The sequence below is a fragment of the Sorex araneus genome, chromosome 1, assembly GCF_027595985.1.
Source record: "Sorex araneus isolate mSorAra2 chromosome 1, mSorAra2.pri, whole genome shotgun sequence".
Lineage (NCBI taxonomy): Eukaryota > Metazoa > Chordata > Mammalia > Eulipotyphla > Soricidae > Sorex > Sorex araneus.
In genome coordinates, this window is record NC_073302.1 from 160,301,121 (window position 1) to 160,316,961 (window position 15,841).

The 15,841-nt window shown below is 34.5% G+C and overlaps 1 protein-coding gene across 1 annotated transcript in view; it reads left to right on the plus strand.

The window, feature by feature from the left end:
• Positions 1–15,453, plus strand: part of VCAN (versican) — a 119,381-nt gene extending 103,928 nt beyond the window's left edge. The window contains exons 13-15 of the mRNA XM_055123646.1: positions 8,015–8,159; positions 13,141–13,323; positions 13,462–15,453. Coding sequence (XP_054979621.1) covers positions 8,015–8,159; positions 13,141–13,323; positions 13,462–13,589 — 456 coding nt within the window. The 3' untranslated portion in view covers positions 13,590–15,453. The remainder of the gene's footprint in view (positions 1–8,014; positions 8,160–13,140; positions 13,324–13,461) is intronic.
• The last annotated feature ends 388 nt before the right edge of the window (positions 15,454–15,841 follow it).

Consider the following 15,841-nt stretch of genomic DNA (forward strand, 5'->3'; position numbering starts at 1 on the left):
CAGGAGCATCTTAGGAAACTCAACCATTAAGAGTCACTGTCACAGTCATCCTGTTGCTCATCAATTTGAACGGGCACCAGTAACATTTCTCATTGTGAGTCTTATTGTTACTGTCTTTGGCATATCCATTACCATTAAGAGTATAGGAAATAATCAGTTTGGTAAATACTGTTTAGCTGAGTTGCACCTAGAAACATATTTTTTTGCAGTACAATATAGACACAGTGATTTTCTTGGGAACTCATAATACAGAGATGGAAAGCTATCACCACCTAGTGGCTATATTATGGTTTGCGTCACAGAACTTCACATTTTCAGGACTTCATAAAATTGTTAATTAAGTTCCTCTGCTTTGAGCTTCAAAATTCTAGTTGAAAAAAAGTTACATTGTGAGCATGAAAGTTAAATCTTAGATGAAATTATTTTTAATGCAAATGAAACTCAAACATGGAGTCACATGCTTAGTAAAATTATAGCAACTGAAGTGTTGAATTAGAACCCATCTTTGCTATAACTTTGTGTTATATGCACGAAGAGAAAGTGCTGGAAAGGTTTCCTGTGTGTTTCCTTGGTAGGTTAACCTAGATGACACTTCTGGTTTTCTGTTTTACAGTCAATTAAATTAGTACTATTTGTAGGAAGGGAGGAGTGGGTAAAGAGTTGTGAGTGCAGTATTTATAGAAAACTATTCCCAGTTATAGCTGGAAGTTCTAGTCGATTATCCCAACTGTTACAGTGTTTTTACGTAACAGCATGGCTTCATTAGACAAATGCCAAGAATGGCTTTTTTAAATAGAATGTGTGGGCATAATTGTTAAATGTGCTTGGAAAAGAAATGTGATACTTTTTTTTAAAAAAAAAGGAACCTTCAATTGGCCATTTAAGATTATCTAAATTACAGTGAGTAAGAATAATAAATAAAAGTAGTAAATAAATAGTAAATAAAATATGAGAATCGTAGTTTAACTTATACTTTTTGTATGGGTGCATATTTGAATGTACATATTTGAATGTAGGACCCGGGGCTGAGACCTCCAAGCCTGTTTGGATCGGGATGGGCCTTTTCCACCCAGATTTCCCATTTTCCAGTAGCTAGGCGGTCACACCCAGGGACTTCCCCTGGAGCCATGTAATCCCACCAATGGACAACATCCAGAGACTTAAAACCAAGCTCCCGGCGTGGCCGTGCAATATCTTATAGCCTAATTCTCCCTCTGGGAGAACCTGGCAAGCTATGGAGAGTTTCCTGCCCACATGGGAGAGACTCGCAAACTCCCCATGGCATATTCATATGCCAAAACCAGTAACAATGCTGGGTCTCATTCCCCTGACACTGAGGGATCCTCCCTCATTGGGAAGGATGAGTAAAGAGAGTCTTCTAAAATCTCAGGGCTAGGACAAATGGAGATGTCACAGAGACTGCTTGAGAAATTTGATGATCAACAGGATGCTGCTGCTGCTGCTGCTGCTGCTGCTGATGATGATGATGATGACATATTTGAACTATACCTAAGGGTTTGTCAAGAGTGTAAGATATATTTACTTAGCTCTCAAGTCTCACATCTCAAGGGTTTTGTTGCTATCCCAATAATGTTTTACCTACTTTGGTACTTTTCTAGTCTATATATTTTGAGACTGTGGGGCTTTTCCTACTACACAGTTCTGTGAATACGGTTATCCACAAGTGTTAGATTAACCTTCTCCCCACCAACTGCCCTGTGTGTGTATGTGTGTGTGTGTGTGTGTGTGTGTGTGTGTGTGAGAGAGAGAGAGAGAGAGAGAGAGAGACTGACAGACAGACAGACTGATTGACAGACAGACCGACCGAACAAATACACAGAGAGATTTTTTTAAATTCATGATTTTCAAAAAGATGAGCTCTATTTTTGTCTAATGTCTGTGAAAAAAAATTTTTTTTCAGTACAGAGGAAAAGAAGAAAAACAATTATAAATAGATTGTAGCAGTAATGTCCATTGATATTTAAGTTGACAGTCATACAATGAACTTAAAATGATAAAATCTTAATGAATAGCTTTAGAATGGGTCAGATATTATGGAGAAATGTCAGCTGTAAATGGAGTTTTGATAAAACTAGTTTCTTTGGAAATTTCTTAATTTTAAGATGCTGATAAGGGGGTTTTAAAAACAAATGATGTCTGTTAATTTTTTTCTCCAGTATAAGATGTAGGATGACCTGTCATTTCAGAGTTTTGACTTCAGAATTGTCATTCTAATTGAAAGACAAAAAAAAAAGAGAAAAAACCACTATTTTTAAATGTCATTTAGAGGGTAAGAGTAAATCATTTAGGACTGGGAATATGATTTAAGTGGTAGAGCACATGTTTAAGGCCTTGGGTCTAATCTTTGGCATCAATGTTCCCTCAAGCATATGTTGGAATTCACAGAAGTAGGGACAGTAAACACACAGGTACAATGTTTATGATCCAAGAAATCTCCTCACTCTACTATTTAATTTTTACCATCCAGTTTGTACAGGTTTTCTCATAAGTCAACTTGCTTTTGTTGTATTAAGTAAAGAACCAGCCAGAATGTGGTGGTTGCCCCATAACTGGCTGGTAATTTCCTTTAACAGAAGGCAAAGCTTGAAGCAGAATTCAAGCAAACTAAGTTTTAAAACCAGAGAGAAATTCTTGCCTTATTTCTAAGTGTAATTATTTGCTGAGGTATTTGGGCCATTGATCATGACTGTGGTGGTGTGGGTTTTAAATCTATTGAAGATTCTATAGTATTCCCGAGTGACACTTGGAACTCCTAGACTCTTTTTAAATCAGAGACTCACCTTAAAAAGATCCAAGCCCTGTCTAAATTTAGTATTGTTGATAGCTTTCCCAGAAACTCTATTCCCTCCATACTAATCCATGTGTTCTCTCTCTCTCTCTCTCTCTCTCTCTGCTCTCTCTCTGCTCTCTGTCTCTGTCTCTGTCTCTCACCACCTTGTTTCCTGAATCTAATTTTTACAGGGCAAGATAGGAGAGGATAATTCTTGACACGTTCTGTTTATTTTATTTTATTTTGGTCTTTGGACCACATCTGGTGTTTCTCAAGGTTTTCTCCTGTCTTTACACACAGCTATCACTCCTGGTGTCCAGGAGGCACCATATGGGGTGCCAAAGATTGAACTCTGGTCTGCCATTTTCTGCTTATTTTTCATTTTTATTTCTTCCCCAGTTATAAAGACTACCAGTCTTTCTAGTTCTTCCTTCCTCTACCTTTACTTATGTGCCTAACTCTCTTCTGTCCAGGTAATCTTAGTTCTTTTGTCACAATGTCCACCTAATTTATTTTTATCTTGTCTATTTTCAGTTTTATATTGTTACATTGCTCACATGGGCAAGCTTGTTCTTTACCTGTTATTTTCTCTCTGATTTTCTTTGCTTCATCTAATAAATACCCTGGAGCACCTTTCATTTTGCTGCAAATGACAAAACATCCTTTTTTCAGAAAGAGATGAACAGTACTCTCTTATGTGTATATACCAAGTGTTCTTTGTCTAATTCTCTATGAGGAAACTGCATTCATTCAGAAGTCCGGTGAATGCCAGAAGACATGCATGATAATCCTTCCCTTTTATATTAATGTGAGGGCAGAAATAGCTTGTAATTCTTTTTTATTTTGATTTGGAGCCACACCCAGAGGTGGCAAGGGGCTGTTATATGTCTCTGTGCCACGATCACTCCTGGTGGTACTCAGGAGATCAATTCTAAAGGACCATGAGGTGCCCAGGATTGAGCTGGGATGGGCCGTGTACAGGACAAATGCTTTAATCCCTGAACTGTCTCTCTTACCCAGACATGAACTTGATTATAATCAAATATAGATTATTTGGAACAAAACCATCTGAGCATTTATAAAGTTTGTTAGATTCGTTAGTTTGTTAGATTCTGATGAACAACTTTAGTCTGTTCTTAGTTTTCCCTTCAACATTAGAATTGCTTCAAAATGAGTGCTTTGCCTTGTGAGACAAGTTTCATGTACTTAACTGCTGGCATTTGGACAGAGTTTTAAAAAATAATGTTATGTTTTTGGCTGCTGGCTGGTTTGAATCCAATTGGGGAAAAAGGAGATAGAAAACAATAGCTGAAAAGTTACTAAATCCAATTTCATTGATATGCTTGTCTGTTTATTTGCTTTGTTTTTGTTTTATTTGGGAGCCACACCCGGCTGTGTTCAGGGATTACTCCTGGGGGTGCTCAGGCAGCCATATGTGGTGCCAGAGATCAAAACCAGGTTGGCTGTGTTCGAGGAAAGAACCCTTCTCATTGTACTATTTCTCTGCCCCCACCACCTCCTTTTTTTTTTAAACAGACAGCAATGGGTATTTGATCTGATTCTAACATATTATAACATTATCATCTATTGTATAGAACCAGTTTCTTATCAGCCACAATATTACGCTCAATAAAATAGAAGTTCTATCTGGGTTTGCTTTTTTTCCTACATCAAATAATTGAGTCTCATGTCACACTTTGCTATCAGAAGAAATAAAAACATAAAGTAATTTAGGGTTTTCCTTCCAGGCAAAAGAGTGATCTAATCTTTGACTCTGGAGGAAACAACAACAGTTGGGGTGTGTGTGGGGTGGGGGGCCTGGGATGGGAAAAGTTAGATTCTGAGGTCCAGACAAACATTCAAAGGCAGGGACAGCATTTGTTTTTTCCAATGGCATTAAAATAAATTTGCCCAAAGCCATGATGTTTCTTTTGAAAAAAATTCTTCATTTTTTCATCTACCTCTAGAAAATGATTCATCTAGGATAAGACTACCCAGACTGTTTGCTTGGAATCCCAAAGAGAATGGAGGAGGTTTTTTTTCTGTTCATTCTGTGATCCCGCATTTCTGACTATGTGAGAGACTTTGTTATATTCTGACATTTCTTGAGCTAAGATTTCTTCTTAACAGTGTACTTCACTGAAAATATATATTGCTAAATCCAAAGCCAAAGATTTATTTTTATACTCTTTCTCCCAGCAAGTGATGTTAAGTAAGACTGTAAAGAATTTAGGAGGAAACAAAGAAAGTTGTTCAGAAAGCTGGGGTTTCCTTTGCTAAGTCAGTTTGGCAATAACATGGAGCAAAATCAAAGCACCCTTGCCAAAATAAATCCTCACAATGGAGCTATCAGATATGAGGTAATAGTGTGACATGCCTGTGGGTATTTGACATTCTTGTAAAAACCACAAACCTAGAGTTTGGTCCTGCACCATTAAGCCACAGCTCTGCCAAGCAACAACACAGAACACACGTTTTAAATCACTGATGCAAGCCAAATGTAATTTCCACCAAAAGCAGTGAAATCTTTTGCCAGAGGTATGAGGCTGGGCCTTGTAAACCCCAAGAATCACTTCTATGGCATGGAATCTGACTCTTATGTCAGAGTCAAAATGGGACAGTTATTATTCAGATCAGGATGCAAAGCACAGGGTGGTCAAGTGATTTGGGCAAGTGATATTTATGGAAGTTAGAGTTTTAAGAAATGTTTGGCTAAGAAATCTGTAAGTCCTTTCAAATAGTTGTATAGATCATCTTTTAATTTTCATTTTACTGATTCAAAGAAGAGTTCATGCTCACTCTAGGAAATTTATAAGCTATGTAAGAATATATAGAAAAAATGTTCTCTGGATCTCATTTTACTTAAGTCTAAGCTTCATAATAGTTTACTTCCTTTTCTTTTGGACTTTTATATACACAGGCAGATATTCAGATAAGTATAGTTGCACTGAGCATATGTGTACAATTTGGACCATTGTATCATTTTAGCATTTTGATTTACAGTTTGAACCTAATATTGCTTTTACTATTTTTCATTTCCTATACTCTTAAAGGAAAGTGTTTAATGATTATATAATATTCCATTTTAGCTATCTTTCCCATAATAATTTAATGCATTTTCTTCATAGGTTGCTTTTCATTTACTGTTAATATTTTAAATAAAATATTGATTCTCACTCAGATTATATTTTAGGAAAGAATTCTGATAGAATAATGAAGTCCAAGAGCAGGAACTTTTGAGGCTTTTTATTTCCAATGTTTTTCCTATCTTTTTATATACTTCCAATTGGTCATGTGGTGTGATTCTTGTTTAATTTGTGATTTGCCAGAAGTAACTTAATGCCTGTTGTATTAGTCCTCTTGCTGGAAATTTTATTTATTTATTCATTTACTTATATTTTAGTTTTTGATTCATACCCAGCTGTGCTCAGGGTTTACTCCTAGCTCTGTCGTCAGGGGACCACAGGACGTACCATGGACTGATGTGCACTACACTTTCTCTGTACTATATGGCCCCTGGTTGGTAATTTTAAGCCAACAAAACACTGAACAGAGACCAGAGCTCTGGGTGCATTCTTTAAGGTCAAAATTGTTTATATTCTTCCCAAATTATTGTACTTACCAAGTACCTGGGAGAGAAGTTCATTCATAATAGGTGTTAAATTTTTTTTTCTGATTAAAGACAAAAGATATTTCTGATTATATTATAATTTCTCAGAGTTGGAAGCAATAGATAACATCTAAAGATACAAATAGATAATCAGTACAAAATAATAATTCAATAAAATCCTTTAAAATTGTCTGAACAAAATTATAAAAAGAAAAGCAAAATTATATATGCATATTTGTAGCAAAGTGTATTTTAAAAGTTTCATTTATGTCAATGATTATAGTGTTCCTATTAAGAGAAAACAATTTCCAGAATAGATAAAGCAAAACTCAACAATGGGGCATATAAGAATCACATTTAAAACTTAGAAAAGTTGAATATAAAGTGAAGGTGTTTGGGGTTAATTAAATATATATATATATTTTCACTTTTTTAACAAAATAAATAAATTTGATAAAAATACTTTAAATAAGACAAAGAAAGATGGATTGTTTTGATAAATATGAAAAAGAAAAATTTTATTGCACTATAGCACTGTAGCATTGTTGTCCCGTTATTCATCGATTTGCTCTAGTGGGCACCAGTAACGTCTCCATTGTGAGGCTTGTTGTTACTGTTTTTGGCATATCAAATATGCCATGGGTAGCTTGCCAGGTTCTGCCGTGTGGGCCGATACTCTGACTAAATTAAATTATGTTTGCATCAATAAAAGATAACGGGAAATCATAATGGAATGATAAGATTATGTATTTTGTTTTCCCATTTCCACTTCTATTAGTGGTGGTAAAATTTTATTAACAAGATTTATTATATTACTATATTCAGAAATGTTAGCTATGTGGAATACAATCCCTTAGATAGAGCTCACTGCCAAAGATTAAAAGGCAAATTAAAGAGATTTTTTTTTTTTTTGGTTTGGGACCACACCCTGTGATATTGAGGTATTACTTCTGGCTTTGTGCTCAGGAATCATTTCTGGTAGAGTTTGGGAAACCATATATACTGTCAGGGATCGAATGCAGGGTAGCAAGCACCTTACCTGCTGTATTGTCTCTCTGGCCCCAAACAGATTTTGAGATATATGTATTTGTCTTCTCAGAGTATAAGACTATTTCATATTTTTCTCATTTATAAAATTTCTGTATTTGAAATTAAGGAGTGAATCTTGCAACTTTTAACTAGTAGCATCACTGTATTACTGTATCACTGTCATTTGGTTGTTCATTGATTTGCTCAAGCAGGCACCAGTAATGTTGTCATTAGTCCCAGTCATGAGATTTTCAGCAGCCTCGCCTTACTTGTCTTTCCCAATGATTGGAGGCTCTTTAAGAGTCAAGGGAATGAGACCTGTTATTGTTACAGTATTTGGCATATAGAATATGCCACGGGGAGCTTGCCAGGCTCTGAGTAGTAGAATAAACATGAATAAATTTCTTGTTTTCTCTTTGGATCTCAACATCAAGATGTAAAATCATTTTACCACCAAAAGCATTTCAGATTAGTTCATCAACAGAAACTGTTGAAGCTATTCTATTTCGAATGCCATTACCTTATACATTGTGTTATTCGCTGGCTATCAAGTAAATAAGTGTCTTTTCCCTCCATTTTTATAGCAATATGAGAACTGGAGACCCAATCAGCCAGATAGCTTCTTTTCTGCTGGAGAAGACTGTGTTGTAATCATTTGGCATGAGAATGGCCAGTGGAATGACGTCCCCTGCAATTACCATCTCACCTATACCTGCAAGAAAGGAACAGGTAATGTAGTTAACTTGCATGTAAACTGTGAAGTAAGTTCAGAAAGATTAAGCTTCATTCGTTAAATCACAAACTTCTTACCCTCATTTTGCTATGAAGTATTTCAGTGTTCAAACACAAGAGAAAAAAATGTTTTCAGTAATTCACCTTAGATTTCAGGTACTTGCGCTAAGAGTAACATTTTGTAGTGAAACTCCCTAGTAGAACTTTAAGGAAAAAACAGTTGCCATGCCAAGCGCCATATCTATTTTGATAGTAGAGTGTTAAATCACTAGTCAATATTTAAAATTTGACCTATATTATAAAAATAATCTAGTTTCAATAAAAAATTTAAGAAAATTACCCTTTGACTCATGTTTACACTTATCCACGATTTGAAGTGTTTAGACTTGAAAACCACTGCTCTCTCTCCTGGGAGCTGTGCTTCAGGTCACCGTCGATGTTCACGTTTTCCCTTGTTTTTAACAGCCAGATCTCCAGGGGCATTTTCACTTTTTGTCCTTAAAAGTTTACTATATGCTTCTGAACTAATTGGAATCAAAAACTCATTCCCATGACTGTCATGAATGACTTCAAGATATCAAATAAAAATGTTTATTGTTCCATAAATTCCATTATGGGATATAAAGTCCATAAAGAGGTTAGCTTAGTTAACACTAAACAGATAAAATTAAGACGACAAATTTTTAAAAAATATGTATCTATGTGTTGAATTTTCAAGGCACATGTTTTGACATCTTTCACAAATAAGGACTCCTTGAACATTTAAAAATGTGTTTGTGGGGCTGGAGCGATAGTACAGTGGGTAGGACGTTGCCTTATATGCGGCCGACCCGGCTTTGATTCCCAGCACCGCCAGGAGTAATTCCTCAGTGCAGAGTCAGGAGTAACCTCTGTGCATCGCCAGGTGTAACCCAAAAAGCAAAAAAATAAAAAAAAGTGTTTGCAATTGATAGTGATGTGAAAGCATGAACATCCCAGCTCTAGATCTCTACTTTGCCTCAAGCAATGGTACAAAGTACACAGACAAATTGTAAAATTAATTTGGTGTCTATTCACATCTTTATACCAAAGATATGTCTTTGAATGTAACAGTAATATAAAGCACAAACTATAAGTAGTTTAGAAAAATTAAAAATAAAAAAAAATTAAAAATTAAACAATAATGACAATTTCTATTAAAATAATAAAATATTTGGGGCTGGAGCAATAGCACAGTCGGTAGGGCATTTGTCTTGCACGCAGCCGACCTCGGTTCAATTCCCAATATCCCATATGGTCCCCTGAGCACAACCAGAGGTAATTCCTGAGTGAAGAGCCAGGAGTAACCCCTGTGCATCGCCAGGTGTGACCCAAAAAGAAAAAAAAATAATAGAATATTTAAAATACACAAAGCTCAGATGAAACTCTGCTTTTAAATGTGACAATTTTACATTGAAATTATTTTATCTAGAGTAGAATTTATTATAAATACCCTTCCTATGAGTAGCTTTCCTAACTATGTGCATTACTTCAACAATTCTGTGACTGGATTTTCAAAAAATCCACTAGAATTCCTGTTTCTAGTGTAATATGTCTTTAATGAACTGTTTGTCTTTATCGAAAAGTCATGTTTGTCGCCTTAGCTCTCTAAGTAGCCCTGGGAGTCATGTTTTTTTCATTTTATATCCAAACACTCATTTATTTCTCATGTTACGTTTCCTAAAGAAGGGTCTTCACAATAAAATGACAATAGTTCATACTTTTTTGAGGGGGCCCAGCTTATGTGTTTATAATGGTTAGCAATGCCTCCGCCCTCTATGGACCAATTCAACACATCTCATTCTCCAGGCTTCATCTGCCTCATCTGCTTTGTGATAACCATAACAATCTCTAGACATTGTTAAATGCCCCCTGGGGAGGTAAGGAATGGAGAGAAACTGCCCCTGGTGGAGACCTTACTGCTCTATGGCTAAAAGGGATTCACAAAACAGTTATCATACTTTAACATTTCCTTTGAGGGGGAGGGAGTTTAAATTGTTGGCATTATTTCATTAAAGGGGAAAAACAAAACAAAAAAAAGAAACAAATAGGTCTTTTGTTTCATCTCTTTATTGTCTGGAATTTATTTATGTAGACCTAACTCTTTGTTAATCAGTACACTGGGGAGCAGTAAACATTTTTAAATGACCATAGGTAGATATATTTTTAAAGATGCTCACTTTTTTTGTTTCTGATATCTTTAGATACAGAAACCTATGTGCTTTATTTTTATGGAATATTTGTAAATAAAAATGATGGTATATACCAAAACACTTTTTAAAAAACAACTTAATATATACTATCTCCATGCATTAGTACATCATAAACTATAATTAATCTGAATTATTTATTCCCTGGTTCCTTCCAGAAATAATGACTCAATTCCTTTAGATTCTTCTTTATTATTACTGTGTAAGCTTGCATTGATAAAGCTGTTGTATATTTTTCAACTTTAGTCTATGTGAATTTTGTGCCTTGCTCTTTTTGTCCAGTATTGTGTTCGTGAGGTGTATCCATGTTGATGCATGTTGCTGTATGTCATGATTTTTGCTGCTGTATAGCATTTCATTGTATGACTATACAACACATTGTTCACTAGTTCTTAATTGTGGGCAATTGGGCTGTAGTCAGTGTTTTTGTTTTTATAAGCAATGTTTCTATATATCTTTTGGAATATGTTCCTGGTAGACTTTTCTGAGTTTTCATAGGGTATTTTTCCAGGAGTGAAGTTGCTGAGTCATAGTCTATACTATCTTCAAAATTGCTAGAAAATGCCAAATTATTTTCCAAATGGTTGTACCAGTTTGTACTCCCACCAGCAATGTGTGAGAGATCCTGTATGCTACATCTTCTCCAACATTGGGTATTATCGGACTTTGAAATTTTTGCAAATCTGGTGGGTATGAAATACTATCTCTTGTCATTTCATTACACTGAATCCTTTTTACCCCATTATCTTTTCATATACTTACATGTTATTTATAACTCTTGTAAAATTTCTGTTCCTGTATTTTGCTTGTTTTTTTAAAATGTGTTTCTTCTTTATTTGTAGAAGTTCATTTTATATACTGATGACTAATCCTTGACGCTTAGATTATGTTCTAAATATATTCCCTCAGGTTGTACTATTTTTATTATGAACCTATGACTCTTTTAGTAAGCAAAATATTCATTTTGTTCATTTTTCCTTCATGGCTAAAACCATTTTTTAATCTTAATAATCTACTGTAAAGTCATCAAGATATTCTATGTTTTTTAAAATGTTTTAGTTTTGCTCTCTCTCTGTATGCATATATATGCATATATATGCATATATGCATATATATGCATATATATACATATACACCTTTATGCCATCCTAATTGGTTTTCCATGTATTGTCAGAGGTAAGGAACCAAGTAAAGTTTTTAAAATTTGAATACCCAGTTGTTCAAGTGAAAAAGTTACTTTGTCCCCTTTGCTCTTCTATGTTGCTTTTGTGAAATATTAAGCGTTTATGTGTGAATCTGTTCCTGGTCCGTTTGTCTACCTTCACCAATATACACGCTGAATTATTCATAAATTATTTATATATAGTTTTAGAATAAATATGTCTATTTCCCCTCACAACTATAAAGAAAATTTATAATTTGTCAGAATAGCACATAATCACATTTAATACATGATCAAATTTTAACCAAATTTTCATTGTTATAATTCATCTAATACTCACTTTTATTTGTATCTTGGTATAGTCTTTTCATATTGCAATAAAAGTGTATCCAGGCATCCAGGTGTAGTTGTTTGTGAATCATATACATGGTATAATTTATCCTTTGACTGTGGTATTATTATAGAAATCTTAGCTTGATTCATAAGAACTTCCAAATAATAGATTGATAAATAGATGCAAATTTCTATTTTTTTAGCTATAAATAGTATAACTCTATAATCTATTTTTAGTTTATGTCTATCTCAGTGATAATTTATTTTGTGGTTGAAAGATATGCTTGGATTGTTTTTCACTAAAACCAACTTTGCCTTGGAATAAATATATTCCAAACATTTTTGTTAACAGAAGCAAATTAGAGGTACTTGATAGTAAAACAAATCTGTCATTGCAAAAAATAAACAGCCTTCTAAATATGTTATATATTTGTGAGCTTTTTTATGTTTGGATGTGGGCATCCAGATACCTTTGCTCTAAACTTTTAATTTTGTTCTCATATTCAAGATTTGAGCACTGTGATATTAGCATTCTTAAACTATAGATAGGAAATGACACAGAAATTATATAAAGATTATATTGTGTTCATATATCTTTTAACAAAATGCAGCATTTAATGAAAGTTAATTTTTAGTATATATTTATAATAACAGTAGAGTTGAATATATTTATACATAATTTATATATACTTCAGTTATAGACAACATATTTATCCATAACTATAGTATATATAAATTATATAACTATGACTTGTGGTTATGTGATATTACAAACTGTATGCATAATAATTGTCAATAATTATTATAACTTTTCCTGTGAGGTTACAATAGTAATAATAAATTAGTTACAAATCAATTACTGCTAAAAGTAAAAATGAGGGGTAAGTAGATACTCTGGGACGATGCTAAAGAAACACAACACCAACAAGTCACACATTGGCATGAAATAGTTGCTTTTTAATTGCCTTATAAATTGGATTTTTGCAGAAAAGTGGACTTGTTAGATGGATAAATAAATCCCTGACCATTTAACCCTATTTCTTTAATGAAACACAGTTTAAATCGAATAATCTAGAATTTAAACTAGACCTAGCACCTAAATATTTGGTTCTTCTCTTAATTTTGTCTTTAATTTCTAACTCTAAATTATTGCTTTTCTAGAGGTACTTTATTGGGTATCATAGAAAGAGAAAGGTATTGCTACTATTGAAAATATTTAAATTATTTGGAAATAACTAAATTTGCTTTTCTTTAGTTGCTTGCGGCCAGCCCCCTGTTGTAGAAAATGCCAAGACCTTTGGAAAGATGAAACCTCGTTATGAAATCAACTCCCTGATTAGATATCACTGCAAAGATGGTTTCATTCAACGCCACCTTCCAACTATTCGTTGTCTAGGAAATGGAAGATGGGCTATGCCTAAAATTACCTGCATGAACCGTAAGTGGTACTTTAGAAAGAATGGACAACCGTGCTCTAACGACTACTAGACACCCTCATTTACAACTTCAGCAGTTTAGGGTATGGAGCAAGTAATATTGTTGTGTTTTCTTTCTTTCTTTCTTTCCTTCCATGTAGCATCTGCATACCAAAGGACTTATTCTAAGAAATACTTTAAAAACTCCTCATCAGCAAATGACAATTCTATAAATACATCAAAACATGATCACCGTTGGAGTCGGAGGTGGCAGGAGTCCAGGCGCTGAGCCCTAAAATGGCGAACATGTGTTTCATCATTTCAGCCAAAGTCCTAACTTCTTGTGCCTTTCCTATCACCTCGAGAAGTATTATCAGTTGGTTTGGATTTTGGACCACTGTCCAGCCATTTTGGGTTGCTGTGCTCCCCAAATAGTTTAACTGAAAGTGTTGACATTCAAAAAAGAAGGCAAACAAATGAGAGAAAATGAGGGCAGAAAGGAACCATTTCCAGCCTTTTTTTTAAGTATTTTTTTAATTTGCCTCCAATGCAAACCACTTTATAATGTATACCAGCCTACTGTACTATTTAAAAAGCTCAATTTCAGCATCAATGGCAATGTAAATAAGATGATTTAATGTTGATTTTAATCCTGTATATAAAATAAGAAGTCACCTTGAGTTCAGGCATATTTAATGATGATTATGGGACCCTTTGCGGTCTTTAATCATTGGTTCGGCTGCTTTTTGTAGTGTGTTTAGGCTGGAAATGGTTTCATTTGCTCGTTGACCATCAGCAAGACAGAGGACAGCTTTTCTTGGACAACTAACAAATGCAGAATCCCAGCAGTCACTGTGCCATCCTCACCATTGGTGCAGGTTGCTTCTGTGTATTGCTGAAGCCTTGCTAACGAATCCTGATGGAATTAGGAACTGCAACGTGGAAGTCTTCTTTGCCGCAACCCTTTCTCTTCACTTACAAGAAAGGCCTGAATGGAGGACTTTTCTATCACCAGGAACATTTTTTTTAGGGGTCAAAGTGCTAATTATTAACTCAACCAGGTCTACTTTTTAATGGTTTTCCTAACACTAACTCACAAAGTTACAGATCTACATGTTTCAGATGGATATAGACCTAGGGCTCTGGAGGGTGGGGGATTGTTAAAACAACAACAACAAAGAAAGAAATTTTGTATATATAACCATTTTAATCTTTTATAAAGTTTTGAATGTTCATGTATGAATGCTGCAGCTTTGAAGCATACATAAATAAATGAAGTAAGCCATACTGATTTAATTTATTGGATGTTATTTTTGCCTCCCCCACCTCGGTGCCCCAACCCCAACCTGAAAAGTGACATAGTATGGTAGTTTTTTTTCAATGTTTTTGTACTTCCCTCACAAAGTTGGAACTATAACCTAGGTATTTTGTCCCCGATTGAATAATGTGATGGATAAACTGCATCAAGTATTTGTTACAAGAGTGGAAAAGTGTATAGCTTTCAGCAAATCGTGTTTGCCCATTCTAAGCAAGGGGCATATATTTAGAAATAGTGTGGACATTTCTTCCTTGTTAGATGGAGTGTATGTATTAAAATTTCTCTTTATCTTTTCCCACTCTGTTTTCTCCCATGTATTTGAATAAAGTGACTGCTGATGATAACCTTGAATCATTATCCACTTAATTTGAATGCTTAGAAGAAAATCTGTAATGGAAAGAAGACACTTAGGAGTTTTTGACCAATTTCAGTCAGAATGACATTAAGTAAAGTAGACAACAAATAAAATGCAAACAGCAAAAAGCACACCCAACAGCAATTTTTTTTTTCTTCATGAAAACTCCTTTGGCTAGGAAGGAGCAACTGTAGCAACAATCACATATACTGTCTTTAAGCAAGTTCCCTTGGTTGTGCTGCATTAATGCAATCCACCATTAGGTGTCCTTGAGCACAGAGCAACAGGGTGTTGAATATTTAGGTTTTACTTTTTTTTCCTTCTTTCATTACAATGCACATAATACATTCCTGTATTTATATTATAACGTGTATAGTGTAAAATGTGAATGACTGTCTTTTTTTGTGAATGAAATCAAAATCTTTGTAACTTTTTATATCTGCTTTTGTTTCACCAAAGAAACCTAAAATCCTTCTTGTACTATGCTGTGACTGGTCTGGTTATTTACCACTTTAAATTCTAATATGCACCATCATTTTTACTTTCTGGTTCCATATAGAAAACAAACTGCCTGACATAGATGAAATGACATAGTAGCTAGTAGAGAGATGATTAGAGAAGTGCTTGCAAAAATTAAAATGGCAACCTTGATACTGTTTTTGCCTATGTGTTTCTGCATTAATCTCAAACATGAAAAAATAGGGAAGGAAAAATGATATCTCACTTTTACACACTTTTTATGAACTATGAACCAGGCCAAGTGTTTTATGCACATCATCTGTCCACAAAGAAATGGGAGCACGACAGTATCTGTCTTAATAATGAGGGATCAAGCATACGGACTGAAAGCATTTGTACAGAATTACTG